This window comes from Anser cygnoides, chromosome 1 (genome assembly GCF_040182565.1).
Source record: "Anser cygnoides isolate HZ-2024a breed goose chromosome 1, Taihu_goose_T2T_genome, whole genome shotgun sequence".
Taxonomy (NCBI): domain Eukaryota; kingdom Metazoa; phylum Chordata; class Aves; order Anseriformes; family Anatidae; genus Anser; species Anser cygnoides.
Genome location: NC_089873.1, coordinates 90,344,334 through 90,360,909, shown reverse-complemented (window position 1 = coordinate 90,360,909; position 16,576 = coordinate 90,344,334). Strand labels below are relative to the sequence as shown.

At 40.9% G+C, this 16,576-nt stretch overlaps 1 protein-coding gene across 4 annotated transcripts in view; it reads left to right on the top strand.

The window, feature by feature from the left end:
* The window catches only part of EPHA3 (EPH receptor A3), a 218,160-nt gene extending 207,103 nt beyond the window's left edge, over positions 1 to 11,057 (top strand). For all 4 annotated transcript variants that reach the window (XM_048071647.2, XM_048071646.2, XM_048071648.2 and 1 more), the window contains 2 exons: positions 5,489 to 5,644; positions 7,075 to 11,057. In XM_048071647.2, the coding sequence (XP_047927604.2) occupies positions 5,489 to 5,644; positions 7,075 to 7,180 (262 nt within the window). In that variant the 3' untranslated portion in view covers positions 7,181 to 11,057. The remainder of the gene's footprint in view (positions 1 to 5,488; positions 5,645 to 7,074) is intronic.
* The last annotated feature ends 5,519 nt before the right edge of the window (positions 11,058 to 16,576 follow it).

Below are 16,576 nucleotides of genomic sequence, written 5' to 3'. Positions count from 1 at the left end.
AGATAGAAGCCCCTTGAAAACCATGTTCTGAGGGGCAGCCAGAGGAGTATGAAAGACTGGAGGGCTGACATCTGGGGCAGATGAAATTTTATTGGCTTGTTATCCTAGAGGAAACTGTGGCAGCTCTTTTGCCAGTGGACAGCACGGAGCTAGAAAATAAGTCCAGTGTGACATTTAGAGAGACATATCATTTTGCTACAAGCCAGCAGCCTGACTTGCATTCTTTTCCCCTGTTGATTATTTGTATTACCCCTCTTTATTTCTCCAGCTCTATTTTCACTTCAAAGAGGAGTCACAGCCTGCTTCCTGTCAAACTGTGCAAACATGATATGAGCCCTCCTGAGAAAAAGCAAATGGACCTCCCTAAGATGTGAATTGTATTTTAGGGACTAAGTAACAAATTTTGCTACAGGTACTACAAAAAATGGGCTTGAAGAGGTGGAACTCCAGAGGTGCTTACCTTAACTTGTAGGGACAGCCAAGTAAACATGAGGTCTTTACTTCTCCTCAACATGTCATTTATTTCCTGGTCTCCTGTTGTCACGCTGGTGTACTTATGATTCTGTTTGTTGTAGAAGATACAAGTAGATTTTGCCCTGTGCGCCAGCTGTTCATTTTTATGTGTTTTCTTGTTGTTGTTATTGAAATAGGAGATATCCTTATTGCTAGACCAGAATTCTGCACTTCAGATTGTCATAATTATAAAGCACGTAGCATTTGTGCTCAAGCCTGCTTCCCTCCCCATGGAGCAATTTCACTTTACAAAATCATCTTAAAGTTTGCCACAGGAAATTACTTTGTTTTTTAGATGTTTTCCCTTTTAAACAAATCTGACTATGGAAGGGGAAGTCCAGATTTTAAAGCTGGAGGTTGGTTGTGTTGTTTGGAGGAAGGAAAGACCTACAACATGAAGACTAGGCTCATGCGTGCAGATGTCCTCTGTGCATTCGCAGAATGCCTCCCTTCATGCAGAAGTGATGGAACATTTTGCTTGTATTTTATCGTGGTTCTCGAATTTTACAAGTTAATGTATCCCTTTCTAGCCAGACAGCAGCAGTCTAGAGAGGAGGTTGTATCAGGAGGGCTCTAATGATGTTTTATGCAGTCTTTGTTATATGGTGCAACAAATGTTTCCCCACGTTGTGACAAAAAGCTGTGCTAATGTTAACAAAGTATAGCTCTCCTTGCTGCTGCGAATGACTCAAAGGTTAATTCCAACTGTTAATATAATGGGCACATCCAGAGAAAGCTTTCAGCAACAGGACATTTTGCAACTGGCATCTCACTGTTAAATTTGTCTCTCTAACCCAAGTCTGGCTGATTTTTTTTCAGGGCACAACATGTCAGTAAATACAACTCTGTAGGTAGACACACAGTTGGGATGGACAGGATAGGAAGTCTTTCTGTTCTGTTGAAAGATAACGCAATGGGGTATATCATCGTTGGTCAAAGAAACAAAATAAAGAGAGTTAAAAAAAAAAGAGAGGGGGGAGGAGAAAAGACAAGACAGAGGGAAATGTTCTATTTCACTTCCCCTGAGCAAACATGTAATTTCCATGATTTCTTTTTAATGACTCTCTTCTGAAGCTAGTAGGTACTGATTTATGAAAAGCTGTAAAAGATCAGGTGGAACCCTGCAGGACGTCGTTTACAGCTGCACGGATTGCAACCCATCTAATTTGTCTGGTAAAGTGTGAGCTCATGGCGCACATCACCCAGCCCATAAATTTCATGTTCAGACCTTCTGTCTAGGGGCTGGGTCAGGGGAAAAAAACACCAATGTGTGCAGATGCTCTGAAAGCCCAGCTTTCCCTTGGTGCATGCGAGGAGACATCACAGGCTCTTTGCTGTGAGACAAATTCCTGTTCATTGATAAACTGTCCAGATGTCCTCTCTGAGGAGGAAAGTAACTAATTTTTGTTTGGCATTCTACAAGGAGAAAAATGATACTTTACAGTGCTGGTTATTCTGAGGTCACTTACATTAAAATTAGGTCGTATTTTTTGTCCTGATGATACTTTGATCCAAGTAATAAACATAAAAGCTCTTTCGGGCTACTCTAATTCCTAATCCTGGTGACCTGTTCTATCTCAACTTGTTTATGCCTTTTTTTTTTTTTTCAATTAATGATTCTTGTGTCGGGCCTTATTTTAATAGTTTTAAGTTGAAAAGGCATACTGGGCTGAAAAAAAAAATAAATCTCCATGCTTTATCATTAAGAACACATCATAAATACTCTTAATAAATGTCTTGGGATTCCAGACACTATATCCAGAAAACTATAAATAAAAAACATTGGCTTTTTGTGGGACAAACAGTAGTTGGGGAGATGCAGGTTTTACAGCTACTGAATAAAAATATCTTGGGCCTGATTATCCAACCTGAGCCTTAAATTGATGGGTGTTTAAAGCTGCCTATCATGTAGGTGCCTAATAAGATCTGGTGTTAGCGTGAGAACAGTAACATGAAGTGTACTATATCATCTGTCCTCAGCTCAGTCTTTGGTTCTGTGTTGCTTGCCACATTTTCCCTGCTTTAGGGTTTTGGGGGGCAGAGCAGGCTTCTGATGTCTTCTGTCACCTTCCTTTCCACCCACCGCTGCTCCTAGGACGTGGGGTCTGCAGTTAGCGTCAGTGGCTGCAGTTGTCTGCAGCAGTAGAGGTGCAGGACCTGGCAACCCCAAAGTCCCTTGTAGGAAGCAGCAGCCCCTGTCCTTGGCTGGTCTCCGAGGAGCAAGGAGTGAGGAAGGGTGCCCAGGCAGCGACAGCCCTGCTCTGAGACCTGATGAAGGCTGGGGCTCGATCTGCAGCGGAGCGTGTCCTTTTGTGATTTGGAAGCTAAAATTTTCAAGCACCCAATGAGCTCTTCAGGCATGTCATGTCATCCCGGAAGGGAAGCAGGTGTTAAAATCATTTCCTGGCCCTCCAAGAAATCAGCTGATGGAAAGGGTTGGCAAAACATCAAGAGCTGTTTAATATGTAGCCAGTTCCAGGAGCTGCTGTATCGCAAGGCTGCATTATTCTTTTCATCCAAGGTGAAAGGTAAAAGTCTCAGTGTCACTGACGTGGCATTTTTCTTATCCCAGTGCGAGTCAGATCTACTGCCAGACTATGTTATTCCAGTGCTACTGATCCCAATGAAACCTAATAAAGACTTGAATTGGGATAGAAAAGCTTTGTTTGGATTTTCTAGGCTTCTTAAGGAAGTTTAAATTCACTGGTATTTAAACATTTGGTTCTCTTTGAGGCCTTTACAAGCTCTCCCTTTGCCTTTTTCCAGTGCTCAGAAATAGGTTGGTTTTAGGGTGAAGAGTGTGTTTTACACTCCAGATCAGTTCTCCAGTACCAGAACTGTAACCTACTCGCTACTCTGCATCATCGTGATCTTCAAATACGTTAGTCTAACCACTTCTCATTTTCATTTTTTTCCAGTGACAAAAGTAATTTCAGATGGATTTAGCTGTTGTAGTCAAATTATTTTTCAGGTGATATTCACTAGAACCATGGGCAGAAAACAGTCTGTAAAGTTGTAGCAATAATCTTCTAGGTCAGTCTCCTGTGCTCATGAGTAGCAGCATCAGGAAATGACAGCTAAGCACATGCTTAGGTTTAAGCCTGAGACAAGACACCTATAAGGTACTTATAGGGTATGGATTGCCCAGGGAGGTGGTGGCGTCACCGTTCCTGGGGGTGTTTAAGGAAAGGTTGGACGTGGTGCTTAGGGAATGGTTTACTGGATGATATTGGTGGCAGGGTGATGGTTGGACCAGATGATCTTGGAGGTCTTTTGCAACCTTAATGATTCTGTGATTCTATATTTGACTTAAAATGGAGCGTGCATATTTCTGAATGGGGGCTAAAAAGCTGCCTGGTATTGGCATATGTGTGTCAGTGGAGGAAATAAATGTAGAAATAGAGTCGATGTCTCTAATAGCATCTGACTAGTTGAGGAAGCCATTATTGTACTAATTAGCACTGAGAGAGAAAGGAAATTGGAATTAGTAAGGTGTCTTGTCAGCAGAAAGAAGTTACTGATTGCATTGCTATTCAGGGGCTTCCTTACCACTAAAAAAAAAAAAGAGAGCAGGTCAGTGAGGAGAGGCTGCTGAGGACAGAGAGCTGGATGTCTCATCCAAGCAGCCTGCCGGGAAGGCCTCTTGCAGAGTGGATGAATCCCCTGCCTGGAAATATGTGCATCTCTCCATGGACTGCAGCAAATAGTTCAGAAAGCTACTCGGGCATAGCCACTGTGTTTCTAGATGGCTAAAACAAGGTGAGGTTGAGACTGACTCGTGTGACATTACAGAGAAGGACTGACCTTTATTTTTAACCTTGATGCCGCCATAGGCTCACAAGACTACGAAAACAAGAGCCCTCATACACGACAGAACTGATTTTCTGGATCAATTTTAGGAGCAGCCACTGCTGCTGTATGCAATATGCAAAGTGCAGGGTCAGCTACAATATATTCCTCCTTGTTAGAAAATTACATATTTGAGCTTTGTTTTTATTTTCAGAAGGGTGTTTTCTTCCCAATAGCTTCTAGGTAGACTTACACTTATGGAAAAAACATTTAAATGGGCAAAGAAGCATGGAGACGTGTTTTGTTTGATTCCTTGACTTGATTTTGTTTCTTATTGATTTCTTGATTGTTTTCTAAGTAGAGAACTTGGATGCAAGTCAGGTCAATTCAGCATCCTTCATGAGCACCAAGTTCATTTCAAAGGCAGACAGTAATTCAGTTCGCACTTTCAGATTATTTGTATGATATCCTTATGGAAGTTTCAGTCTTAGAATGAGCACCATCTTTAAACTGGACAAGGCAATTACATTTCAATTTGGCTACGTGTATGTAATAACAAATTACCTCATTTCTGCCTCTGCACGCTGCAGAATACCAGTCTTTTGTGGTTACGTTTATCTCACAATTCACTTACCATTTCATTTTTAGACTTGATAACAATTTTTTTTAAGATCTCCTAGTGTCTTATTTTATGTGCTTAGAAGCACATAAATAGCACCACTTAATAGCACCACTTAAGATTTTTCAGTGGGCTGCAGTACTCTGAACATGTGTAAATTCTACCAGTACACTCAATTTGAAGTTTAGAGTGCACATTGTTGTACTGGCTAGTATGTTGTTTGGGATTAGGTGAATCACATAAACATAATCTAAATTAGGCTCGTCTTTGCTAATGCTTAAACACATTAAATTGTAATGTAATGGTGCGCTTCATGAATTGGTGGTGCTTCAGTGATTTAAAACCTGGGCATGAGAAGCTGGAGCTCTTAAGCGAGGTGATTACACAGTGTTTGTCAAAGCTGACAGCATGAGTGCATGTGGCCTCAGTGGCAGATAAATTCCACAGACGAGAAGAAAAGCTGCATGTAGCATGGAAGCTCTTTCTGCTGCCAGTGATAAGTTTAGACAAAATAAATCTATACCTGTACTTGATCCATAACTTTCATCATATTCTTTTTCATTTCAGGCCATCAAATCTTCTCCTGGACCAAAGTAACGTTGACATTTCAGCCTTCCGCTCAACAGGTGATTGGCTCAATGGTTTTCGGACAGGACAGTGCAAAGACATTTTCACGGGCGTGGAGTACAGCTCCTGTGATACAATAGCCAAGATTTCCACAGAGTAAGTTTGAAATAACCACAGCCCCTTGTTACCAGTTTCGACTGGAGGTACACATTTAAATAAGCATGAGTGGCATTTTTATACTCAGCTTACATTTGTTAGCTAAAATAATCTTATGTTTAAAGGGATAACTGTAAAGTATTGTAGTAGCTTTGATACACATGAAGGAAACCTGTGTTGATTTTGTGAAGGCCATTGTCCCATATCTTTTTCTCACTAACGTCAAGGAAATCACAATTTCTTCTGATACAGTAACACTGTGCATAGTCTGGTACACAAGCATTTCTTGCCTTCATTCAGCGTTTAGTAATTGCTTTGTGCATTTATAATCTGCCCTTTATCGGTTCTTTCCCCACAATTGGCTTGTGTGCCGATCTTTTCTTTCTTTGCCCATCCAGTATTCCATCAACCCATGTGACACAGAACAAGCACTACGTAGAATCTTTCCTCCTACATACTAATAATTATTCAGGGGCCAAATTCCCACCTGCCTCCCCTTTTGATGTTTAATCGAGCGAAGCTTGGAAACTTAAAACTTGAAAGTTCATTACGTTCAAATGCAGCGTGATGAGGAAGAGTGTGGTGATGTTCTCTGCACCTGAAAAGGTATCAAGTACAGTTATGAATTTACTGAACAGAAAAATCTGACTCCCCATTGGGCTCAGTGGATACAGAACCAGTTATGAAGAAGTAGCCAACAGCTGCAGGGTTGATAATTAAACACATCAATGCTGTTAATTAGTGTATTATTGCAACTATAAAAAGGCTGATAATGGTTTTTTATGGCAATTACCCTTTGGGGACAGTACAGAAATCCTCCAGGAATGCCCAATTTCCTGTGAGCCACTGGTTAATGAGCCCTTGGCAAGTGTTAAACCACTTCTGTGTTGCACAAGGAACAAAGAGAACTGGCTGCCTGCAGAAATAAGGGGTGAAAAACAGCAATAGACCGGGATGCTTGGCCACATAGCCGTTAATCCCAGAGCTGATACCTGGGTGGAGGCAGTTGTTCAGAGGGCTCAGCACATAATGGCGAGATGCCCGCTGGTCAGGAAGAACAATCAGACTGATAGGGGGATGGAGGAGGTAGAGGAGCTCAAGATTACAGCTGGCCCAGAAGTGGGCCCCTCGCCCCTAAGCCCCAGTGCGTATGCCGGTGGCAAACACTGCTTTGTTGTCCTTGCTTCCAGGGAAGCAAATACAACAGGGCTAAATGAGATTTTACTTTTTTTGCAGCCTCCTGCTGTTTTCATAGCTCTCAATAGTCGTCACTCCAGGTTTTGTGTTTCAGCTGTATTGCCATACCTGGAGGCGCATCCAACACAGCAATAAAAGACGAGCGAGTTGATTGCTGTGTGCTCACATCAGCAGCTCTAGGAAGCGCAGAGGCAGGATGCTCGCTCACCTGGTGCGTGTTCTCTTTTTTCCAGGGACACGAAGAAAATCGGCGTTACCGTTGTGGGGCCTCAAAAGAAGATTGTCAGCAGTATCAAGGCTCTAGAAACTCATACAAAGACCAGCCCTGTTCCTGTGTAAGGTACCAAAATGGTGTTGCTGAGGACAGAAAAGAAAAGTTGCGTCTAAGGGCAAAAGTGATGGCTGATAAATGGAATCATTTAAAGGACTTCTTTGCAACAGCTCCGGAAACATAATGGTTGAAATTTCAAACCCACTAAGACACTCAAATACTGAGTATAAATGCCTTAAAATAGGAGCGAACTTGTTTTCTATCTGTTAATCCTAAAGGGTGGGTGCTTTTAACTGACTGTTAATGCAGATAGTAAATTTCATAAAGGAAAAAAAAATGTTAAAAAAAAAAAAATCCTTCCAAGTAAAAACAGTGATACTAAAACCTAGAGCCATTTGAATATTAAGTGACTGAATAACATGAAAAACCCAAGGACACAAAAGCTGTGTATTTGATCTACACAGCAAACAAGAAGAAAGAAAGACTTGCAGTATTTTTATACAGAAGAGATCTGTAACAGGTATTTTATTTCTTTAAATGCAAGGAAAATAGAGGACTATACCTCACAACCTGTCTGGCCATATTTACTATAATGTCATTGTAACATGCTATTTCAACTTCAGAAAGGAATACAGAAATAAAGTTTGCAGTGACTTTCAGTTAGTTGACAAAAGATTTTCACCGTTATGTTAGCTTCCCTAATTGTGTTCATTTAAATAGAAAAAAAAGTCTTCATTTTTAAAAGACTTATTTATTTCCTTTTTTTCAATTATTGTTTATATTTATGCTTAAATACCTTAACCTGGCTGTATTATTGCCAAGTGCCAAATGTTATCAAAACTTCATTGGTTTAACCTGAGAAATTGTATGAGGGTTAATTACTAGATATTTTATGCTCACAGTATCATATATGAAATACAAAAGGAAAGAAAGATGGTCTTTTTTTCCAGGTCTGACACTAGGCAAAGCATCTGGACTTGCTGAGATTCCTTCCCATTGCAGTGAGTGGTATTTTAACCCAGGCTTGAATTCTGGCAGAACTGTGTGCCCCTTGATCTCCTGATCAATGCCTGGCCTGATCAGGCACATACATTTCGTTACTTCCCAAAGGCCTGGTTTCATGTCAGGCACAGCAAGGACCACTGCTCACAGATGCTGTTCAGGTGGGAGATTTGCCTAGAAAACATAAGAAGAGTTAGGAGCGAGTGCATCTTGAGTGAACTGAGTGTGGTTTCTGAGGAACGACCCATTTCTGTCTTCCGTCTCATGGGCTCTGCTCCCAGTGCTGGTAACTGGGAGTTGTATGACCATGCAGACAGCCACTGAGATGGTGATTTGCAGCCAAGGTTAGTTGGATAGCTGGCAAGGATGATTTAAGGTCATGCAATGGGGCTTTGGTCTGTAATTTTGCCTAAGTCTGATCCAGAATACTTCTGTCCAGCCGCTGTGATCCTGCAGGGGCCTTGCTTTTTGGCTCAGGTTCCTTGGGAACGTGCTTGGCGCCACATGGCAAGAGCCACCCCAGTCTCAACAGGGCTAAAAAGCTCGAAACCTGTCTCATGGTGATTTGAGAGCCCAGAAACTGCAGCCCGTGCACAGGTGTGCTCTGGTAGGTGTCTTGCTGTAACCAAAACCACCAGGCTCCACACAGGAGGTAGTTATGGATGGCTCTTCCTTCTACAAGGTGAGTCAAGGAGCGAGGCAGACTGTGGTGTTTTAAAAGAGAAGAGTAAACTCTGTGTGGTTCCTTGAAAGAAAGCAGAAAAGAGCATATCTATAGAAGAGCATTCACAGTTCCCAGTGGAAAAATAGGCCTCCGGGAGGGGATTTGAGTCCTCCCCCATCTTCAGCATCTTCCCAATAGTGAGCTCTTAAGCTCCTGAGCATGTCTGTCCTGGCTCTGAGCAGACACAGCTCTTTCAACTGAAATTGAATGGTTTAAATCTCAGTGTGAGGCACTTCCAGTGTCAGTTTCTTAATGTTCTTGATGTGTTGTCAGGCTCTGGCCATTATTTTAAACCACCCTGGATTTCTAGCTCCCCATCCTTTAGTTTAAACCTGATTCCGATGAGTACCAGTGAGTCCCTGGCAGTCCAAGACTGTAGGTGAGGCAGATGACTGTGTGGCATGCCACCTTCTGCTGTGTGTGCAAAAGAAGCTAACTAGCCGTGTTTTTTGTCATGTTGGTCTTGTTTTTGAAGCTCTTTGTAGCTAGCATAGGGCACATAAATAAGGGAGAAATCAGTTCCTGGGATTTGTGTGGCTGAATCAGCTTTTAAATTGCTCTTCATGGGTACAAGACTTATAAAATATAGAGAGACAGAATTTATCACACATTACTAAAATAGGAGCAAAATTAGGGGCAGTGAACGTGCTGTAAAGGATTGCATTTGAAATGCACTCACGGGATAATATTTAGTAATGTTTTCTGAAAGAAAAATGAATGGGTTTTAAAGTAAGTTGAAATAAAAAATGAAAAATGGAAGAAAATAGGAAGCACTTAAGTAGTAAAGAACACTTCGTATCTACTCCAATCTATCTTGACATACAACGTGCTAAATACAAAAGCTGTATTTTCAGTTACTTAACTCATTCAGAATCTTTCTTTTCCTGTTTGAGACTATCAGACATTGTCAGTGAATTTAAAAATTCACCAGAATCCATTTGCTGACAATATGTGTGGGGACAGCATTTTGTAACAGTTTCCTCGTGACTTTTCTCTTCAGCTTCATGCTGGAGAGTGGGCTGGGGTAGGGGGAAGAGATCTGAGAAATGCTTCCGAAAACACAGAACCAGTTCATAGAGTTTTAGGTTACTACTGAAAAATTTGCACCAACCACTCTCGATTTTCTCATAGTACCACGTCATGTTCCTTGCCCACTGTTTGAGCATGCTCAGCATAAAACAAAACAAAAAAAACCAATCTCACTGATGCTTGGGAAAAAAAGAAAGTCAATTTTGCTTTTCTTTGCTCTTAGGAGTGTAGAGTGTTTTAAAATACATTTAGTTATTTCTCCCCGTCAAAAGCTGATTTGTACTGTAAGTGGCCTCTGTTGCAAGCATCCTATACTCCCTTTCCCCGTGTACATATGTATACATAGCAGTGTACAATTCTTCATTGTGGAGTAGAGATACTAGAATTCGTGTGGCCATCTTCCTGTACAGGACTTGCATTGGTTATTGACATCAAGCAAAATGCAACTGCTCATAAAATGTCATACCATATTATTGGTTTTGTATCTTTAAATATAGTTTCCATTTTATTTATTTCTGTTAACATATCTAGTTTTGTGCTGTTACTTAGCATTCAATAAGCAATGTATAGATGTGATTTGATTGGCAATATGTATTTACTTTAACTTGTATTTTAAAGCATTACTTACTCATTTAGTTTATATATTGTGCAATTGTAGATGGCCTCTTACTAATGTAAAATGATTTGTAGTGGAAACATTTATATTTTTATAATAAACATAATGAAAGTATTTTTTACATACTGGAATACTGAGGTGATTGCTTGGAAGACAAAGTAAATTTATTTGATTAGAAAAGTGTGATAAAATTGTAATTAAATATGGATAAATTCTGAGTGTTAAAGCATGGGTTCAGAGTGAAAGCTAGATATTGCCTATATTATCTATTAAAAGAAATAAGTAGTGCAGGTTTTAAATAGACAGACCAGCATTTGTGCTAAACTGACTTACATCAGTCAAAGACTTTATTTCTCCATGGATACAGGAAAGCATCATCTACTACAGCCTGCCTATGGGATACTGAAAAAGCTGTCATTTATTTCAGTTGTGTCAAGTATTTCCAAACTTCAGCTTTTTTTTCTTCCCTTGCCAGTGGACCTCTTTTCATCTTATAACTATGTTGGATCCAGTAATAGATGTACTTTTCAACAAAATAAAAAAGCCCACCGCTTACAGTAGTTTAACCCCATGATCATTTCTTGCCTCTGAGTATCTGTGTGAGATAATATTTTGCTCCTGTTTTGTTGTGTCCCTACCGAGTTGTTTCTGTATGCTTCACTGAAGTACAGCATCTTTGAAAATGCCAACATACAACTCAGCTCTGCATCTCAGGAATTATCTTCCCAGAAAAATATGAGTGGTTTGAATGTTTGCCAAAACCAGTTAAAATTACTTTACTCTTCAAGTTATAGGATCTTTCTGTACCATAAATGATTGTGCATGCTTTTGTATATTACTGCGCTTACCGGTGCAAAACAATGAATGATATACCTGTTCTGGAGTGTGTAAGTTGATAAACTTTATGGATGTGAATGAAACATACGGGTTTTGTTTTGGCATTTCATCTTGGTATCTTTAGCAGAAGGGGGAAATCACCGAAAGCAGCTACCCAGAATATACAGACAAAAATTGGACTTAACTTTAAACGGCAACAGCTGGATTGAAACACGCTTTTCCTTCTTAACAGCAGCATGCCTCACGCTGTTCTGCAGCGGGTACATCTGGTGTCATTTTAAATCCTAATGAAGGGATTTAAATGCTCGACTTGCAGGACAGGGACGCAGCTCTGTTGGTCCCATCTATACTGCGTGCAAACTGTTTGCAGTGCAAATGGGTTTCACTCCAGCAGTTGTGTTACGGTGACTTGTGTCTGTCCCTTTAGCCTGACCTGATGCATTGTGTTTGCATTATATCCCCAACAACACAGTGGATATTAACGTTTTTATAACTGTTGCATTTGCTGCAAAATGGTGTTAGTGTTCACAGCCAATTCTGAAATAACAGTAGGATATGTTGAAATGAACAGCGGCAGAACAAGCAAATGTCTTCCAGCCCACCACCATCTCAGCTCAAATCTGGGTGGATAAATTGCTGATAATCAGTTCCATAAATACAGATACACCTTTTTTTTTTTTTGAATGTCTAAGTGACTTTTTTTTTCCACTTTGCATTCCTTCTTAAGGATGATGTCCAGACCTACCTATCTAAACCAGTAAAAGCTTTAGGAGTGCCAAGCGAAGTCAGGCAATTACTTCTGCTGTCTTACATATACCACTCCTGTTAATACATATATCCACGCTTCCCTTCATTTTGTGAGCCCCTGTAATTCCTCAGATCCTTTCCAAGCTATCACTGCCTCACCAGTAATACCCCATTTGTATGTGTGCTGTCAGTTCTTTTTTCAGTCCTCAGTCCAATTTTTTTGTGTAATTCTAAATGGATTTTAATCTTGTAATTTTAAAATATTTCTAAGAGAAATAATTCTTTCAACCTTGTTTCATTCACACATCATATAACCATACACGTGCTCATCGTGCTGATTACTAATGCAAACTGTGAAACATGGAGATGAGCCTTCTCTTGCCTTCTTTGTTATGCTTTTCAGATGGCCAGAGAACCTCTGATAAACAATAAGTACTCGGTAAGTCAGTAAGATTTTTCAGCTCGCTATGCGTTCACATTACAGTGATTTCATAATAGCCCATATTTCCCCAGTTAGCTCATGGCAACGTCATGTGGGACAGCACCAGAAGTCTTACAAAAGACAAGATAAATCACATCTACTTGTTTTTAGATTATCCCGTCACAGAAATAAATTAGGCTGGTTTGACATGATCTGTTTATTTTTGACAGGAAATCTTAGTTGGCTTCTTAAGGCCTTGTAATTCTCAAGCTGCATAGAAATGTATTGCAAGGTTAGCATACCTAGTCTGAAATTGCCTGGCTCTGCTTCTCTCCCCTTTTTAAAGGTCGCTATGATCTTTGCTCCTCTCCAGTCTGCTGACCTCTAAGAATAGCCGGTGGCTACCCTTGGACTAGTTCTTCAAGTTTACTACAGTAATTCTCATAGACTGACAACCTGAGAGCATCAATCACTTGTTCTGACTCTGAGGATTCCTAATTCTAAAATAAAAGTACAATACATATGGGCAAATGCTTTTACTGCATGCCCAGGATTTAAGCTTGTGTCTTGAACTTTTGCAAGCAAGAAAGTAACTAAGAGTCGCCATTAAAGAAATATGTAGTAACATCTGGTTGATCAGCAAATTTCTTTATTTGTTTTTACTTAGGCTGAACAGTCAGGTTCATCACTGCTGTATGACTTTGAGTCAAGCATCCTATGCAGGTGCTGTGGCTTAGCCCTGGCAGACAGCTCAGCCCCACTCAGTGCTTGTTCACTCTCCCCAGGTGGGATTGGGGAAAGAATTGGAAAGGTGAAAGTGCAAGAGCTCATAGTTTGAGATAAAGACAGTTTACTAGGTAAAGTAAAAGCACAAGGAGAGCAAAAAAGGAATGCATTCACTACTTCCCACCGGCAGGCAGGTGCTCAGCCACTCCCAGGACAGCAGGGCTCATCATGCAGAATGGTTTCTTGGGAAGACAAATGCCATCTCTCTGAACTTCCCACCCTTCCTCCTCCTTTACCCCAGCTTTATTTCTGAGCATGACTCCACGCAGCATGGGACATGCCTTTGGTCAATCTGGGCCAGCTGTCCTGGCTGTGTCCCCTCAGCTCCTGGTGTGCCCCCAGCCTCCTCACTAGAACTGAAAAGTCCTCGGCTCTGTGTAAGCACTGCTCTGCAACAACTACAAACATCACTGTTAGCACTATTGTTTTAATAAAAAATCAAAAACACAGCATTGTGTTAGCCTCTACAAAGAAAATTAACTCTGTCCCAGCCAAAACCATGACAGAAGGTAGTTGAGATCCACTGTCTGGGATCATTAGAAATCTGTTAATTCATTCTACTGCTGCTGATATAAGGGGGAAAATATCCTTTATCTCTGCCCCTCTTCAATTCAGTTTATCCGAACGTTATTAGAAAGCTCCATTTCTAAATCTCTTTAGTAAAGTGACCCACTTGAGCTTACCCACCATGGATTTGTAATTAATACTGAGGAGGGCTTCTAACCCTTTCAGAAGTGTACATGTGCAAGACAGTGTGAAATAATCAGAGCTTTGTGAAACATTCTTGGTATTGGGGGATTTAGGGAAGCAGATTTTGAGCTCATATGATTCATTGCTAAGCCATGAAATGTAGCTGAAATTACCATTTCAGCAGCAGTAAAGCATATCTTGGCATAAAGCACCAGGTGTGAGATCTCAGGCACCCATAAGTGTCATCATCCTGTGCGTGTAAACTGCTGCTCCTTTAATACATATTGAATGTAAATCCCAGAAGAAGCTGTGCTGTAGATATATGTAGAGACTACCCCTCAACTGTTGAAGTTCAAGTGCCTCTGACCTGCTGAGCAGCCTTCACCAACAGTCCAGCCAAAACAACATCCACCTTGGGAGCAACATGGTCTTCACCCCAAAACACGGCACGGGCCCTAGGCCAGCTCACCCCCCAGGGCTGGATTTCTCCTCCTGGCACAAAGCCCATGAGGACGAAAAACCAAGTGTTTAGTCTCACTGACAGCACGGAGTATAACATTTAATTTTAAGGCACTGAGCTGAAATGAAGCCAGGAAAAACATATATATGCTAAAAACGATTTGTCTGAATAAAAAAATAGTAATAATAATAATAAAAAAAAAAAAGAAACTAGAGGTCTGGTACCTTTGTGCCACACTCTGGCCAGGGATTCAAATAAGCATCTCTGAGGCCAATTTTCCTGTCCCCCTCTTCGCAGCAGGAACGACTCCTTGAGTGTATTTTACAGCTTGAAGCAATTTCACAGGGTGGCTCGCTCCCTTCACGTAGTCCTTTTATTACTCTCAGAGCTCCCATCTTCCCTCAGCAGCGCAGCAGGCCCCAAGCGTAGGCTCAAACCACAAATGTTTTGCAAATCAAAGCACACCTTCCTCCTTCAGACTTCTCTTGGTGCCTCCATCCCACTCTGTACCCAGCAAGCATCGTACCAACCCTCCCCCCACCCCTTTCCCCCATGCTGGCACGAGCCCCATGGAGGCCCCCAATCCACCATGGCCCACAGCCCAACCAGCCAGAGAATCCAGAACTCAGGCTAGGAGATGACCAAAGCAATATTTCAAAAGTTGCCGTGTTAGTTGCCTGCCTCGCTATGCTTTTCATTCCTGATCTCTTGCAATGTAAGTTTAACTATGTGGATTCCCACCAGACATTTAAATTTGCCTGTAATGTTTCCCCCATAAATCATGTTCCGTGTAGACATTTCTTCCCACTTAGGATTTAGAGTGGTAGAATAATAATTTTAGCCAGAGAAAGGTATCATTTTAGTAGGAATAGATGATGCTTAAGACAAAAGAATAGGAAAAAAAAATCCAGGTTACTGGGAGAGGTAATGCATCCCAAGTTCAAAATCTGGACAACGAAAAGGTATCCTGCACACAGGCCAGTAAAGTATGGCTCCACGATTGTTCCCCCTTTCTCTTGTTTGGTATCTGGGTGTCTTTTTGCATGGCTAGCTGGATATTTGCTAGAAGGTTTGGTCACTGCAAAAGCATGCAGCCTCCCTCAGGCTGGTTGTCAGCTAATCAACACTAATGATTCCCTGCTTTTAGTGTTCCCCTTTAAAGTTGCATCACCTTTTAGTATTTCACTATTTTTAATCTCTTTCCTTTGCTCTCATAAAGTTTTTTGTTTGGGGCTTTGGTGAAGAACTAATCCACAATCCCCAGTTGTATATACTTTTTTAAAAAAAGTTATGCCTCATTAACTCAGTTAATACTTGCCTAATTGTAATAGCAAAGCAATAAAATTCAATCCCTACAACAATGTGATACTGTAACTTCCTTTCCTCTAACTGATGGAGCACTGGGCTACCTGCCAGGGAAGCCAAATGGAAATAGGAAACAATATGAACAAATAAATTCTCTTTCGGAGGTTTAGATATAGATGCTTTACTTGGTTGCTCTTTTTCTCTTCTGTCATTACTTGTTTCATTTCTCTTTCTCTTCATTCCCACCTTTCGTTCTGTCGTTGTGCATGTGGGCTTTGGGAAATAGAAGGAGTTGGCCCACAGAGGAATTATTTTTCTGTCCCTTTTTGCATCTTCCTCGTCTATAAGCTATTCTCTTCATATAGGGGGATATATTTTGTTGTAAAAGCATCTATAACAAAGGGACCAAAAACACATGAACACCTCATCATGGACTATATAAAGAACCATAAGGAAGCCAAAGAAATAATTAGGTTCCTTTAAACAGACATACAATATAAAATAATATAAAATAAAAGAGAGGTCAAATCAAAGTAAACCTCTGTCCCTGCTGCCAACCAAACCCTGTACCCTGTAACATGGTTTTATAACTTTTCTGGTGCTTATGCGGGCCAGGTAAGTGCCGCCTTCCCCAGGCAGAAGGAAGACACCATGAAGCACAGGGCTAAAAAAGTCACAGACCTTTGCTGGCCTTTATGTGCAAAACTACAGCTCAGTTTTACCCTTCTCATGTGGTTTCTAGACTGTGTATTTTCTGCCACACAAATGCTGATTGAAGTATGCATTTGTATTAAAAAAAAAAAAAAACACTATTTAATGGCACCCACATGTTAACCCTATCCTCTGC